General features: G+C 49.5%; 1 protein-coding gene across 1 annotated transcript in view; it reads left to right on the top strand.

The window, feature by feature from the left end:
* The window catches only part of EVPL (envoplakin), a 36,628-nt gene extending 24,598 nt beyond the window's left edge, over positions 1-12,030 (top strand). The window contains exons 16-22 of the mRNA XM_084646986.1: positions 593-731; positions 2,101-2,294; positions 4,100-4,250; positions 5,100-5,183; positions 5,271-5,381; positions 7,307-7,399; positions 8,236-12,030. Coding sequence (XP_084503112.1) covers positions 593-731; positions 2,101-2,294; positions 4,100-4,250; positions 5,100-5,183; positions 5,271-5,381; positions 7,307-7,399; positions 8,236-11,688 — 4,225 coding nt within the window. The 3' untranslated portion in view covers positions 11,689-12,030. The remainder of the gene's footprint in view (positions 1-592; positions 732-2,100; positions 2,295-4,099; positions 4,251-5,099; positions 5,184-5,270; positions 5,382-7,306; positions 7,400-8,235) is intronic.
* The last annotated feature ends 3,025 nt before the right edge of the window (positions 12,031-15,055 follow it).

Raw genomic sequence — 15,055 nt, 5'->3', positions numbered from 1 at the left:
TGGAAAATTCACAAAATATGATGAAATTTTCTGCACAATGGGGCCATTTTTGAGTTTCTAATAAAATACAATCCTCCCCCTCACCCCCCGCCATTTTTATTGTTGTTTTATCTGTATTCTTAGAGGCCCCAAATGAGATGAAGACCACATTGTGCTGAGCACTCTACAGTGCCCTCCTAACAATCAGGATACAGATTTCTGGCAAACTGGGATTACCACCCAGTTTGAATATGTGCAGGGGTTTAGACAATGTTTCCATTTCGTAAAAACGCAGCAAGGTGAATCAGCTGCTGTAGTTTGAAATTTCTCCTAGAACAACCCAATGGGTAGGTGGACACACCTGCCGACCTCTCCTAGGGCTCATTATCCTGTTCTTCTGTCTGTAAGGCTGCTCTCAGGAGCCAAGCGGGGCTGGGTATCAAGGACAGGGTGTGTTTGCAAGGCCAACTTCTTAATGGTCTGCATTGTGCAATGAGAGCAAGTCCCCTGCAGTTAGTCAGGAGCCTGGCTCCAGGGCAGACTCTGAGAAGCGAGGGGAGCAATGTGTGTCCTTTGTAGCTAGTCACATGCCACCATCTCTTCGCCTCCTCAGAGCCAAGGCTTCCCTGAACCTGGAGAACCAGATAGAGATCACGGATGAAATCATCAGCAGCTTTGAGTCCAAGCTGGCTCAGGACAGCACCATCCCAGCCTCTCCCAACGCCCTGCAGGATCGTGCCAGTGAGCTGCAGGTGAGGGAGCCTTTGCCTTATTGACAGCAATGAGAAGGATGGCACAGTAAGAGATGGAGTCAGGTAACTTGGGCTCCGTTTATCCCATTGTTAGTGTTCATAAGAGACTTGGATGGCCACACCTCACAGTAGGCCACGGACTCGTTCGTCTAGACCACCATTGCTGAACCTTTTCAGGCTGGTTTCAGCGTAGCAGCCGAGTTAGTCTGTATCCGCAAAAAGAAAAGGAGTACTTGTGGCACCTTAGAGGCTAACCAATTTATTTGAGCATGAGCTTTCGTGAGCTACAGCTCACTTCGTCGGCTCACGAAAGCTCATGCTCAAATAAATTGGTTAGTCTCTAAGGTGCCACAAGTCCTCCTGTTCTTTTCAGGCTGCTGACCCCTTATTTGAAGTCAAAAATGTTCACAACCTCCTGATGTTTCTGTAGCTGTAAGAGCAAAAAATGGATCAAGACTAGTAGTGCTAGGGCTGCGGGGGTGCATGTTTGGGGAAGCTGGCAGTGGCAGAGAATACTGATGTTGAAGGGTCAGGGCACGCGGGGAGTGAGATTTTCTTTGCTTTAGGTTGTAGTAACATTTTCAATACCTCACGACCCTCCTGATGGCCTTTCGGGACCCCCCCCGCCACACACACCCCAGGGAGCGCAACCCACCACCCAAGATACACTGCTGTAAATGGGCTTCCAGAGTGTCTGCAGACTAAATCACTTTTGCCACTTCAGAAGCTGCTGTTTATTGGTAGGTGGATAATAGGATACATCTGTCACAGTTGCTGAGCACCAGCTGTAAGAACCGACTCCCACCCCAGAGATCTAAACCATCTGCCTGTGTACCTCACCAAACACTCCCCTAGTCGATCTGCCCCAGCACCCCACAATCAGCTACCCTTCTGTGCACCCCTTCTCCATCTACCCGTGTCCCAGCCCCAGTCTCTCTGCCCTACAGTTAACTCCCCCTTTACTCACTGTGACTATTTTTCCAATGCCTCCTCTGGCTCTCTGGACCCCACCCATGCCAGCCCCTTTCTCTCTTTCCCCATCTCTCGAGCTGATTCCCGAAGTCTTCCCCCAACATCTGTCCCTCACACATCTCTGCGTCAAAGAGCCACCCTTGCACTCAACAACGTTTGCGTTCTACCAAGCCCCGCCATGAACCCGCAGTGGATTTTTTCTGTATCAGTATCCCCGTCACTACTGATGATAAAGATGTTGGAGTGGAAAGAGAAGCTCCTTTCATTCTCTTCTGCCCCACTGAGCCAGTGACTCCCCCTCTGGGACACCGACGGCCTCACAGGGCCAGGGCCAGGTGTTGGGGAGGCGGCGTGAGCGGACCCACTGACACTCATCCAGCATCTTCTTCCTTCCCAGAGGCTGAAGCAGGATCAGGTCGCCCGGCAGGACTGTGTGCTGAAGCTGAACCGCAGCCTCAAGGACGCTGAGCACAGCTGCAGCGCTGTGCAGAACAACTTCCAGGAGTTCTGCCCGGACCTCCCCCGGCAGAAGCGGGAGGTCCAGCTCCTCAACGACCGCTACCATGCTGTGGCCAACCAGCTGGATCACCGGTGAGCACCACAGCCTCCGTTACGTGGGATCAGGGTGGGGGCTGGGATTTGGGCATGCCAGCCAGAAGAGAATTGGGTCCATCCCCCAAACCCAAATTTGCCTGACTCACTTGAAGGGCCAGCTTTTGGATTTGGGACCCTCTGGGGAGATCTTCTGGCCTCCCCTTTGTCCCAGGACCCTAGATCAGTTCCCCCAGGCCAGTGTAGCATGGGATCCAGCGTGCCCAGCTGTGGCATGCTGTGCAGCAATCTTGTGTACAGTGTAGGCTTCGCCTCTGTGGTGTGACAACTGGGGAGAGCGCGGTTTGCTCATGCCCTCCCCTCTCCCAGTTGCCACTGTAGATGTGCAGGCACTTGCAGAGTTCACCCAGCAGGAAGGGCAATCTGCCTCCTGACTTTAAAACTTCCCCTCTCCGTAACCACATTCAGTCTGGCGTGTACTCGTACACGGGTAGGTTGCAGGGCTGCTACTAACAGGTCAAGCTCCTTTCCCAGATATGGGCTGGTTACAGAGCTTCCCTTTTATAGAGCAGGGGTGGCCAAACTGTGGCTCGCAAGCCACATGTGGCTGTTTTACCATTAAAATGCAGCTTGCAAGCCCCCTCCATTCTCCACCTACCAGACTGGTGGGGGAGGGAGTGAGCTCGGGACCTCTGCCTTGCAGTGGGATAGGAGCTTCTGCCCAGTGGTGAGGAGGGGCTTGGGGGTCGGGGCTCAGCCCTGCGGGGTGCACCTGCCGAGGCTCAGACCTTCAGCAGGAGTGGGGCTGAAGCCCCGAGCTCCAGCTCCTGGCAGGTGTGTTCTGGCTCTCAAACTTCTGAAGATTGTCGTGTGGGACTCGGAGGGCCAATAAGTTTGGCCACCCTGATCTAAAGAGAGATACAAAGATGTGTTCTCTTTAAGAATATTAAATGCATGGCTAGCTACACCTGGTATATGCTCAGGTGAGGTATGCAGTGTCGTTAGCCATGTCGGTCCCAGGATATTAGAGAGACAGGTGGTGAGGTAACATCTGTTACTGGACCAAATTCTGTTGGTGAGAGAGACAAGCTTTCTAGCAACACAGATTAGGGCTGGGAAAGATACTCCCAGCATCACAGCAAAATGCAAGGTGGAACAGATATTTTAGTTAGCACATATTGTAAGGGACCATTCCAGGTAGAGTGGCCCGTTAACACCTCTGCAGTCAGAGGACAAAAAGGGGGGGTTAGTGGATCAGAGATTGTTGTAATAAACCGTAAATCCAGTGTCTTTGTTTGGCCATAATTTTTAGTGTCTAGCAGAGTAATGAATTTAAGCTCCCCAGCTCCCATCTTTTGAAAGTGAAACCAGACAATCACTATGCTCCTGAATGAACTCAAACAGGAAAATGATAAAAGACAAGACCCTGTCACCTGTGGGTGAACACCTTTTGCAAAGCGATTTCTATCCGTCTATCTATTATCTATTTCTATCTATCCGTCCTCATTCTCAAAGGAAACCTGCACAACACTTACAATATGTACTAAACAATCAGTTTCCCCTTGCATTTTGCTGTGAGGCTGGGCATACCTTTCCCAGCCCTGAAGAAGAGCTTTGTGTGTCTCTCTCCCCAGTAAAATGTATTTCCTCCCCCAGCTTGTCTCTCAGGTAAGGTATGTTACGCATGTTGCCACTTAGGGTTGAACATGATAATACAGTTTAGCATTCATTACACACTCTACTAGAGAGAGCTGTGCTGCCAGCCAAGCCTTCCTGCTTACTGGCCTACTAACCACCTCTTTAATTACCCTGGTTTCCTCCACCCTGGTCCCCCACCTACCCAGGGAGAAGACCCTCCGGAACACCAACCTCACCTACCAGCAGTTTCAAAACTCCAACGAGAACATGATGTTCTGGATGAACAACCTGCTCAAGCACGACGTCAAGACCACGGATGGGCCGAGCCAGATCAATTTCAAGCTGCAGGCACAGAAGGTGAGCCTCCTGCCAGACCTCGGGACACATACAGATGTGGGGAGGGGAAAGAAGTGTCCCTGGGTTCACCTGGAACCTACGTGGAGTGGTAACTGCCGCTCTGCTTCTCTTTCCGTGCTTCACCTGCAGCAGTGAAGTGACTAGCGCAGAAAAGGCAGGACCTTGCCTTATGCAGAGGGCAGCTTGCAACAAGAGAGCAGGGTAGGGAATTCAGGGGGGGCAGATCCTGCATCTATGAGCATGCTGCTGCATGGCCTTCAAAGCCCAGGTGGCCCTCGTGAAGCATCTCCTGCCAGCTGCCCTCTCCCATTCATACCAGGAATTGGCTGCTAATCTCTATAGCTGCCAACATCCTCGATTGACCCAGTGCTATGCTGGGGAGAGAGGTGGCCGCTCAGATGAGACTCTCTGAGCAAACACCAAGAGCCAGTAGGCGGTCGCCCCTCCATGCCGTACCTGAGCTCTATCAGCCAAGGGGAAAAGAGACCAGCTGGCTCCAGGATTCTGATCTCTTATCCAGGCACACAAGGCCAGAGCTCAGTCACCTCCATTATTTGACATTACGACCCCCATCCCCATAGCTTGGAGCCTTTCAGAGTCCATTGCTGAGAGATGGGTCAGCTTGTGCCATTAACCAGACAGAAATGCCAGACTGCAGCTGTGTCATACTCTCTTTGCCAAGAGCATTTCCCCATGCCCTCGATGGCATCTTTGTTCCCTTCTGATGGGAATCCCTGGAGAAGCAGCTTCACTTTTCCTCCCTGACTGCCTTCTGTTTGATAGCGTCCTGTCCTTACTGAGAGCTTTGTTGAGATGCAAGTACTCAGGTCCTGTCTCCTTCTCCCACAGAGGCTGGTGGAGGAAATCCAGGGCAAGGAGTCTGAGAAGAACGCAGTGGTCAAACTATCCCAGACTGTGCAGTCTGCTCTCAACGTACGTTTGGGTTTTGCCGTGCGGCTCTGCCATCTAGTCTTGCCCAGCAGAGACCCAATCTGACCTCTTTGTCTCTACTTGTAATAGGACTATGAAATTCAGGCAGGCAAATACTGCTCTTCTCTGGACCCCACCCTGAGCGCTTCCGCTGCCAAAAGACTGCGTGTCACCCCGCTGCAAGAGAGCATCCAGGCCCAGGTGAGACCTTGCGACGAAGACCTGGAGCCATATTGAGGTCTGGTGTTAGGAGACGCAGTTTCATTGACCTCCATGTGGTTTCACTTGCTTACACCTTGTTTGAAATCAACCTCCAGTTTCTCCTCTTTCCTTGGGGAGGAATTGATCCTTCCTCCAATTTCCCACCCCCCTCTCTCGCTGCAGCCAGTGATAGGGTTGCCAGGTGTCCGGTTTTCTACTAGAACACCCTGTCTGCTGGAGCTCTGCGCGGCTCCTGGAAGCAGTGGCATGTCTCCCCTCCGGCTCCTATGTGGGCAGCCAGGGGACTCTGCATGCTGCTCCCGCCCCAAGCGCTGGGTCCACAGCTCCCATTGGCCAGGAACCGCAGCCAATGGGAGCTGTGGGGGTGGCGCATGCAGACGGGGCAGTGCCGCCTGGCCACACCTCCGCATAGGAGTCGGCGGGGGGACATGCCGCTGCTTTTGGGAGCCACCTGAGATAAGCGCCACCTGGAGCTTGCACCCCTGACCCCCTCCGATGCCCCAACTCCCTGTCCCAGCCCTGGTTCCCACTCTGTCCCAGCCCAAAGCACCCTCCTGCATCCCAAACCTCTCATCCCCAGTTCCACCCCATGCCCCAACTCCCTACTACAGCCCTGATCCCCCTCCCATACTCCAAACTCCTCATTTCTGATCCCCACTCTGGAGTCCACACTCTGAGCCAGAGCCCTCACCCCATCCCGTACCCCAGCCCCCTGAGCCAGCCTGGTGAAAATGAGCAAGTGAGTGAGGGTGAGAAGAGCGAGCGACCGAGAGAGGGGGGATGGAGTGAGTGGAGGGTGGGGCCTCGGAGGAGGGGCAGGGCAGGGGGCGGGGCAAGGGTGTTCGGTTTTGTGCGAGTAGAAAGTTGGCAACCCTACTGTGATTGTCCTACTCCTGAAGCAGAAGCTATGCTGCTGGTGTGTCTGAGTCTAATAGCACTGGGCAAAGCAGTATATGAAATATCAGAATAGAGATAATTACTTTGCGTGGATATTGCTGATGGTGTCTTCCTTACCATGCGGTCAATGAAGACACCTGCTAAAAGGACAGGTGTGTTGGGCTGCATGGGCCATTTGCTGCTGCTAGAATAGCTGATGCTCTCCCGTGAACACTTTTTTTCCCTGGCTTGCACCAGTACAGCGTTGCTGTAGTTTTCACTTCCAAGACATCAACAAGAACTACAAATCAGAACTATTTAGCCTTCTTCCTAGGGCTCGGCAAACAATTTGGCAATTGAATCCAAACCAAATTCATGTAGATCGTTCTGGTTCCACACAGAAAAATCCCAACCTCCTCTTCTGAGTGGGCTCAGAGCAGCTCCTCAGACCATCCACCCAGCCCTAGAGCAACCTCTGGCATGAATGAAAAGTAACCGTTCCCTTTTTGGCATTCTGAATATTGCTGCTGAGGGCTGCATTTGTTTTCCAGTTCCAAGCTTTTGGCTTGAGCGTGTCCAGGCTGCTATATATGGGTTCAGCTGGTGCTTGCGTGTTAATAGGCCTGGCACCTGCCAAGAACGTTACTTGGGCCCGCTGTGACCAGTAAGTGTTACTGCTTTGTAGCTGGCCATATGGGAGTGTATCGTGTAGGACTTAGACTGTGAGACAGAGTCGGGACTCCCGTGTTCTATTCCCAGTTCTGCCACTGACTTGCTGCATGACCTCGAGACTAGTCTCTTAAACACCCCATGCCTCAGTTTCAGCTATAAAATCAGGGGTGACGATAACATCACAGAGGTATCATATAGCTCAGTTAAAGGTTGTAAAGTTCTTTGAGAGCCTCACGTTACAACTACTGCACAGAGGATGAGTAGGCCGGGAGGGTGGAGAGGCGGGAGGAATACAGTATGTCTAATAAGCCAGATCACAGGCGACTTCCCAGATCATTCTTGCTGTTTCTGTTTAGGAGAATGATGTGACAAAACTCTACACAGAGACAGCAGCAGAAAACAAGCAGCAGCTCAGCCGGCTGGAGTTTGCCAAGAAGGTGGTAGAGAAGGTATCTGCAAACTGTTCTAACCTTTTTTCTAGCTAACATGCCCTACCTGCAAGGTGGGAAAGAAGTCACTTATCAGTGTGAGGCAGCAGAATTGTTCAGGGTCCTGCCTCAAGCTGTGATTTCAGCAGATTTCAAAGTCAACAGGGTTTGGATGTGGATGGAAACCTCTCGGGGGGGGACCCATTGTGCTAGAGGCAGTAGTCCTGGTGAACCAGTAGATGGCACTGTTCCCACTGAGTCAGCAGGGAACTCTGCCTCAGCATGGCATGTGGGGCGTTGCACTGCTGACCAAAGACGCCATCTTCCCAGTGAGCCATAAACCGAGGTCCTGCCCATGTGTGGCCACTGAGTGTATTAACAAATGTTTGTTTTCAATGGGAAAAAAGGGATCCAGAATTAAGATTATTAACTAGTGTTCACAGCTCTGTCTAACCAATGCTTAGATACTAAGAATTTCAGAGAGAGAACCACCCAACAGCCTGTATCCCAGCATGGTAGGAATTTAGCATTTCCTCTTGCTAGACAACCCTAAAGAGACAAATACCCTAAAGATCATACTAGTTTATAACTCCAGTATTGCTCGATTCGCTTCGGAGAACATTACCACAACCACATCAATTTTTACTTATTTTGTTTAATCAAAGGTTAAGTGATTCTTGTCCGTTAGAAAGTACCTAGAGTTCTAAACCAGTTTTGTCTGCCACCACCTATTCCCGTTCTCCAACTGGCCAGCATTGTAAGACTTTAGGATTCAGGGAAAGGGCCACCGATGCCATGCTCTAAGAGTGACGTTAACTCCTGGTCTTTCTAATGAACTTCTTGCTTTCTCCTTGCAGAAGGAAGTAAAAGAGGAGATGCAGGCGGAACACGAGCAAATGCAACAGTCAGAAAATCTGGCTCAGTCAACAAGAGAATCAAAGGCCCTGAAACTGCAGCTGGAGGAGGAAAGAAGCAAAGTGGCCAAGGTTCAGCAGGACCTGGAAGAACACAGAAACAAGCTTCTGCTGCTGAAGACTCAAAGGCCCATTGAAAGAGTGGAAGAAAAGGAGGTGGTCGAATACTACCGAGACCCGAAACTGGAGAGCAACTTGGCTAAGATGGCGCATCAGATTAAGGATGAGAGCAGAAAAAGGGACAGCCTGCAGGCGGATATTGAAATGAAGAACAAGAAGCTCATCCAGATGGAGAAAGAGAGGAAGGTGGTTGAGGCCCAGCTGCTTACTAAAGAGGTCACTAAAATCGAGAGGGATCCAAACCTGGATAACCAAGCAGTTAGCCTCCATGCAGAAATCAAGCATCTCCGAGAACAGAGCTCCGCTGCTTCCTCTGAACTTGAACGGCTCAGGAAAGAGCTGTACGTTCTGGAGCAGAAGCAGCCCAACATCCGAGAGAAAGTGGTAGTGAAAGAGTTGATCAAGCTGGAAAAGGATCCGGAGATGCTAAAGGCCGTCAGGACGTTGCAGATGGAAATTGACAAAGAAACCTACAACAGGAAATCTGTGGAGGACACGATAATCAAACTGAATAGTAGGATCGAGGAGCTGGAAAGGCTGATTGAAGCAACAGAACCCAAAATCATTGTCAAGGAGGTGAAGAAGGTGGAACAGGATCCAGAGCTGCTGAAAGAGTCTTCCAAGCTTAGAACTCTCATTGAAGAAGAGAGGAACAAGAACCTGATGTTAACAGGAGAGCTGGCAGAGCTGCAAAGCAAATACATCATTGCAGAGAGGCAAAAACCTAAGGTAGAGATTAAAGAAAGAGTCAATGAGATTTTTGTGGTAAATCCAGAGACAGAGAAGGAAATCACTCACCTGAAGAAGGAGCTCCAAGAAGTTACTAGTAAAAGGACAAAGATTGACAAGGAGGTGGAAGAGGCCTTGTCTGAGCTGAATATCCTCCGGTCTCAGAAACCGACTGTGGAGTATAAGGAGGTGATCCAGGAAGTGGTGAAACTTGAGAAGAGCCCAGAGATCCTTAGAGAAATTGACAGGCTGAAGGAACAGCTCAATGAGTTGGTGAACACAAATGGCAGGTCCCAGGAGCAGCTCATCCGGTTGCAGGGCGAAAGGGATGAATGGAAAAGGGAAAGGTCCAAGGTTGAAACCAAGCTGGTCAACAAGGAAGTTGTCCGATATGAGAATGACCCACTCTTGGAAAAAGAAGCTGATTGCCTACGTCAAGAGGTGCGCAATGTGTCTCAGAAAAGGAGAGCAGTTGAGGAAACCGTCTATGACTTGCAGAACAAATACATACTGCTGGAGAGGAGGAAGCCCGAAGAAAAGGTGGTGGTCCATGAGGTGATTCTCACCCAAAAGGATCCAAAGCTCAGGGATGAGCACAACAGGTTGAGCCGGAGTTTGGACGAGGAAGTGAGCAACAGGCGTCATGTAGAACGTGAGGTACAGCATCTTCGGTCTGTGGTGGAAGAGAAAGAGAAGCTGCTTAACTTCCAGGAAGATCGAAACAAGAGGCTTGCGTTAGAAAAGGAGCTGCATCAAATAACCATGAGAATAAAGGAAATAGAGGAAAGCCCCGCACCGGTGCAAGAGAAGATCATCATGGAAGAAGTGGTCAAATTAGAGAAAGATCCAGTGCTTGAGAAGGCTGCTAATGGACTGCGTCTGGAGCTGGACAAGGAAAAGATGCAGGTTCTGAACCTGCAGAGGGAGTGCAAGAACCTGCAGGTGCAGACTGACATTCTGCAGAAAACAAAATCACAGGAGAAGACCATCTACAAGGAGGTTATCAGAGTGGAGAAAGACAGAGTGCTAGAGAATGAACGTGCACGGATTTGGGAGCTGCTGAGCAGAGAGAGAACTGCACGGCAAAATGCAGAAGAGGACATACGACGACTCAAGGAGAAAATAGAGAGAGCTGAAGGCATGAAAAGGACCTGGTCCCGTGAGGAAGCTGATCTCCAGAAAGCACGAAACCTGGCAATTCAAGAGAGAGCCAACCTGGAGAGTGAGCTCAGGGAACTGGAAAGGCAGAAGCAGCAGAAAGTCCTCATCCTCCGAGAGGAGTCCAAGCTCCTCAGCCAAAAGACAGAGAATGACAGGCAAAAAAAGATGCAGCGTGAGCAAGAACTTTCCCTCCTGGAGGAAGCTATCCTAAGGGAGAAGGACCAGATCTACGAAAAAGAAAGGTCCATCCGGGAACTCCAGTCTGGGGTCAACCGGGAAGAAATGAGCCACGAGACCCAGATGAGAGAGACTAATCTCTCCACTAAAATCTCCATTGTGGACCCTGAGACGGGGAAGGATATGTCTCCTTATGAGGCCTACAAAAGAGGAACCATAGACAGAAACCAATACATCCAGCTGCAAGAATTAGAGTGCGACTGGGAGGAAATCACTACCTTGGGCCCCAACGGGGATGTTTCTGTCCTCCTTGACAGGAAGAGTGGGAAACACTACTCCATCGAGGATGCCCTGAGGTTTAGGAAGATTACGAAAGAGGAGTACCAGTTGTACAGGGATGGCAAGATCCCAATCTCGGAGTTTGCTCTGCTGGTAGCAGGGGAAGCCAAGCCTCCCTCCTCTATGTCCATTGGCTCCATCATCTCCAAGTCTCCACTTACATCTCCGACAATGCAGCAGAAGACCCAAAGTTTCTTTCCTCCGAGCTTGCAGAAAAGCTTCTGCGATGACACCTTTCCCATTGCCGGAGTGTTCGACACTGCCACCGACACCAAGTGCAACATAAGAACTGCTGTCATCAAGAAGATGGTGGATCCCATGACCGCTCAAAAGCTGCTGGAGGCCCAGGCTGCAACTGGGGGCATTGTAGACCTCATCACGTGGGATCGGTATTCTGTCCACAAAGCCATAGACAGAGGGCTGATAGACAACACCTATATGCAGAGGCTGCTGAACGCCCAGAAAGCTTTCACAGGTGTAGAGGACCCAGTGACCAAGAGGAGGTTGTCTGTCGGGGAGGCAGTTCAGAAAGGATGGATGACCAAGGACAGTGCCTTCCCCTACCTACAGGTCCAACACCTGACCGGGGGGCTCATTGATCCCAAGAAAACTGGTCGCATCCCAGTGTCAGAAGCTGTCCAGACAGGCATGATTAGCGATGACCTGGCTAAGATGCTCCAGGATGAGCCCAACTACGAGAAGGATCTTGTTGACCCAGTCACCAAGGAAAAGATGAATTACAAAGAAGCCATGACTCGTTGCCGGAAAGATCCTCTGAGCGGCCTGCTGCTGCTCCCAGCCGCCTCCGAGGGATTTCAGTTTCATCGCCCCGAGCACCATTCTCCCATGCTGTCACGATTCAGGCACTAAGACAAGCTCCATGTTCTCGCCAATTCCACAATGATCTTAAGCCCCTGTGGTACTCACAGATGAACAGACTGCCTAGCGTTTCTGGCTGTGTACTGGTCTAGTGAGCTAATCTTGCTTCCCCATAACTGGGGCAACAGAAGAAGACAAGGCATTCATTGGGGTGAAGGGGTTCTAGCACAGGCATCTGTGCCCGGTTTGGAGAGTAATGGGGATTTTGTTTCAACAAATATGCTTGTAGTAGTTTAAACTGTGTGACTTCCTGTCACCTTGAAGTGGGGGGAGGGTGTCAAGGGGCTAATGTGCTCCCAAGTTTGTTCATTCTTATGCACGCAATAAAACTAGAAGGTGTCTCTCCACTGTTGTGTTATCTTTGAAAATGGAGGATGTCCCCACCCACCCTTCAGTGTAGATCTAAACACACCTGTCCTTTGAGGACCAGGGCCCAGATCCTCAAAGGTATGTGGGCATCCAACTCCCCTGGTCATTTAGGTGCCTTTGAGGAGCTGGCCCTATATTCCTTAACACTAGAGACCCAGCATAATGTTTCCAGAAGTGGCTAAGTGAGTTAGACACGGAGGAGTGAACAGAAAAGGAGTACTTGTGGCACCTTGGAGACTAACCAATTTATTTGAGCATAAGCTTTCGTGAGCTACAGCTCACTTCATCAGATGCATATCGTGGAAACTGTCAATGGGACTTGGGCCAAGTGCCTTTTTACAGTGCTCAACCCCTGCTGAAATGAAAGGATCACTTCTGCATTTCATGATTCAAAGTGCTTGTACCCTGTCCTAATGGGTGCAGGAGACTGTCAGGATTTTTTAAACTTCTCTAATCATCTGTGGGTTGGAATCAGATGCTTGTCAGTTGATTTCCTGTGATGGTTGCCTGGGTCTTTTGAACAGGGGGCAGACAGACATTCAGCTCATGAATGAAGGCAGTTGACTGGTACACTAGAATCTTACATGCTTTCAGTCAGGTTCCTGGTTTAGTGCCTGCCAGAGCTAGCTCCTGTTCTACCCTGCACCAGCTAACGGGCTTTTATAGCCCTGCAGATTCCCAGCAGGCTTGTAGCCAGCCAATTACAGAGTACCTCCCCCTCTAAAGCTGCCTCAGGTCGTAGCCTCCTTCTGTCTTCCAGCAGCTGTATAACAACTCTCGGGTATTTCTCCAGGGTCTGCAGCTCAGGAAGCTAAGGGTCTCCCCTGCAGACGGTGTAACTGTGCTGCAACCTCTGAGCTTTCCTGGACAGGTGAGTCAACCTTTCTTTCAGTTAATCATCTGTCGGCAAGGGCTAAAAAACCTGCAGCACCATTCACCCCTATGCTGCTCCCTTTCCCAGCTCACTAAGGGGACATGCCCCCTTGCATACATTAAAAAGAAAATGAGTACTTGTGGCACCTTAGAGACTAACCCATTTATTTGAGCATAAGTACTCCTTTTCTTTTTGTGAATACAGACTAACACGGCTGTTACTCTGAAACCTCGCATGCATTGGTACTGCTTTAAAAATGTTAAATAATTGCCCTTCGGTGCTGACAAATACAGTGTAATTAAATGATTGTGAGTTTTGTAACTTAGGTACATACTTAATTGCTCTGTATAATTTGCTTTCTGATTTACTGTCAGGAGTAACAGATATTTACCAAGGGATGGGCAAACTGGTTTAGAGGCAGGAAGCTGATTAAGCAGTCTCTGGTGTACTGTGTTCAGCTTGCAGTCCCCTTAGAAGGACTAGGTATGAATTGCGCTACTGACCCCAGTCCACTTTTCTGACCCAAAGATGCTCAGGATCGGCAATGAACAGTTCATGCACCGCACCACATCACACAGTCCTGGAATTTCAGCAGTGAGCATCACACCAGTATTTCAATCTGTTCCACAGGGCTAGGGGTTCCCTCCAGCTAAAGATTTGGCAACAAAGTCTGAACTAGCTTATTTAGCAGATTTTGCCTCTTTTCTTTCTCATGAAATTTCCATGAGCAGGTCATGAGTTTCTCAGATTTGCTATTCAAAGGGTAACTGACACACATCATTACTCTAGGAATTGGTCATTCATGTTTGACATGCAAGTTGTGTTGCTTGATTGGCATGGGTCAGATAAGTCACATGGTATTCTCTCCCCTCCAGGATTGGATGAGAACACAGGTACTACTCCCCATGTACTGCTTAAAAACAAACCCAGCATTGTCCAATCAAAGTGACTTAAAAATTGGAATAAATAGCTGCAAAGAATTCTTTTGGCATCATTCATCTATATCTAGGAAATACTTTGCCTCTACAAGTGCTTAGCACTTAGAGACTATAAAATGTCATTAAAATACAACCTTGCACCCACTATTTTTGTGACAGTCTTAGCTGCCGCTTTCCTAGGAGAGCGGCAATGAGGACAGGAGCGCTGGGGGTATTTGTATAGTGGGAGTGCTGAGAGCTATTGAACCAAACTAAACCCTGAATATAATGGAAACCACTTCAAACCAGGGGATGCTAGTTCCAGCACCTATGAATGAGGATTCAGCAGGGTCCTCATTCCTTAGGAATGAGCAAATCTGAAAGTAATCCTTGAATGTGGACAGCCTAGCTCTCCTAAGGCAGCTGTTCCATGAGGTCTTCTGCCAATGGGTTGTTTTATTGGCAGTGTTGTACCTATATGGGTCCCAGGACATTAGAGAGACAAAATGGGTGAGGCAACTTCTGTTGAGCCAATAAAAGATATTACCTCACCTACCTTGTCTCTGGGATTTTTAAAATCCAATGATAGGAATGAGAGGGTTTAGATATCCCTGCTAGCCTCCAAATCTGCACTGTGAGTACAAGATCGATTGGTACTGGGGAAGAAAAGGCCAATGGTTCAGCGTTACACTGCTACTTGACCGCAGTTACCTTCAACAGCTGGAGAAAGAGGATATAGCTCCCCCTAGAGTAATGCTGAAAGAGGTGTAGGGGTTTCTGTTATGAATCAGAAATATTGCAAAAGGGGGAGAGTACAAACTTGTACACCGCTGGTTCAGCGTTACACTGCTGCTTGACCGCAGTTACCTTCCACAGCTGGAGAAAGAGGATATAGATCCCCATAGAGTAATGCTGTTTAATTCATTTATCAGAGTCTCTGCAGCTCCCTTTTTACGGCAGGTTGGAAAACAAAATATGGAACAAAGTAACTCATCTGTCCTCAGAGTATTTCAGAAAATAAAACTTAGACTCATACCAGCTTTTATTTGAAAGAAACTCCGTTTCTCCCTGCAGCAGCGATATCTTTATGTTCTCTGTCCATTATTCCACAAAACACTATCGGATGCATCAGCATCTGACCGTTCTGCCCTGAATGAAGAAGGTGACAGAGGGAAAAGAGAAGGCCTGTAATAAAGAA

Source organism: Lepidochelys olivacea (genome assembly GCF_965140295.1).
Source record: "Lepidochelys olivacea isolate rLepOli2 genome assembly, chromosome: 14".
NCBI classification, from domain to species: Eukaryota; Metazoa; Chordata; order Testudines; family Cheloniidae; genus Lepidochelys; species Lepidochelys olivacea.
Note: the sequence above shows the minus strand (reverse complement) of the source record. Positions and strands in the feature narration are given on the sequence as shown.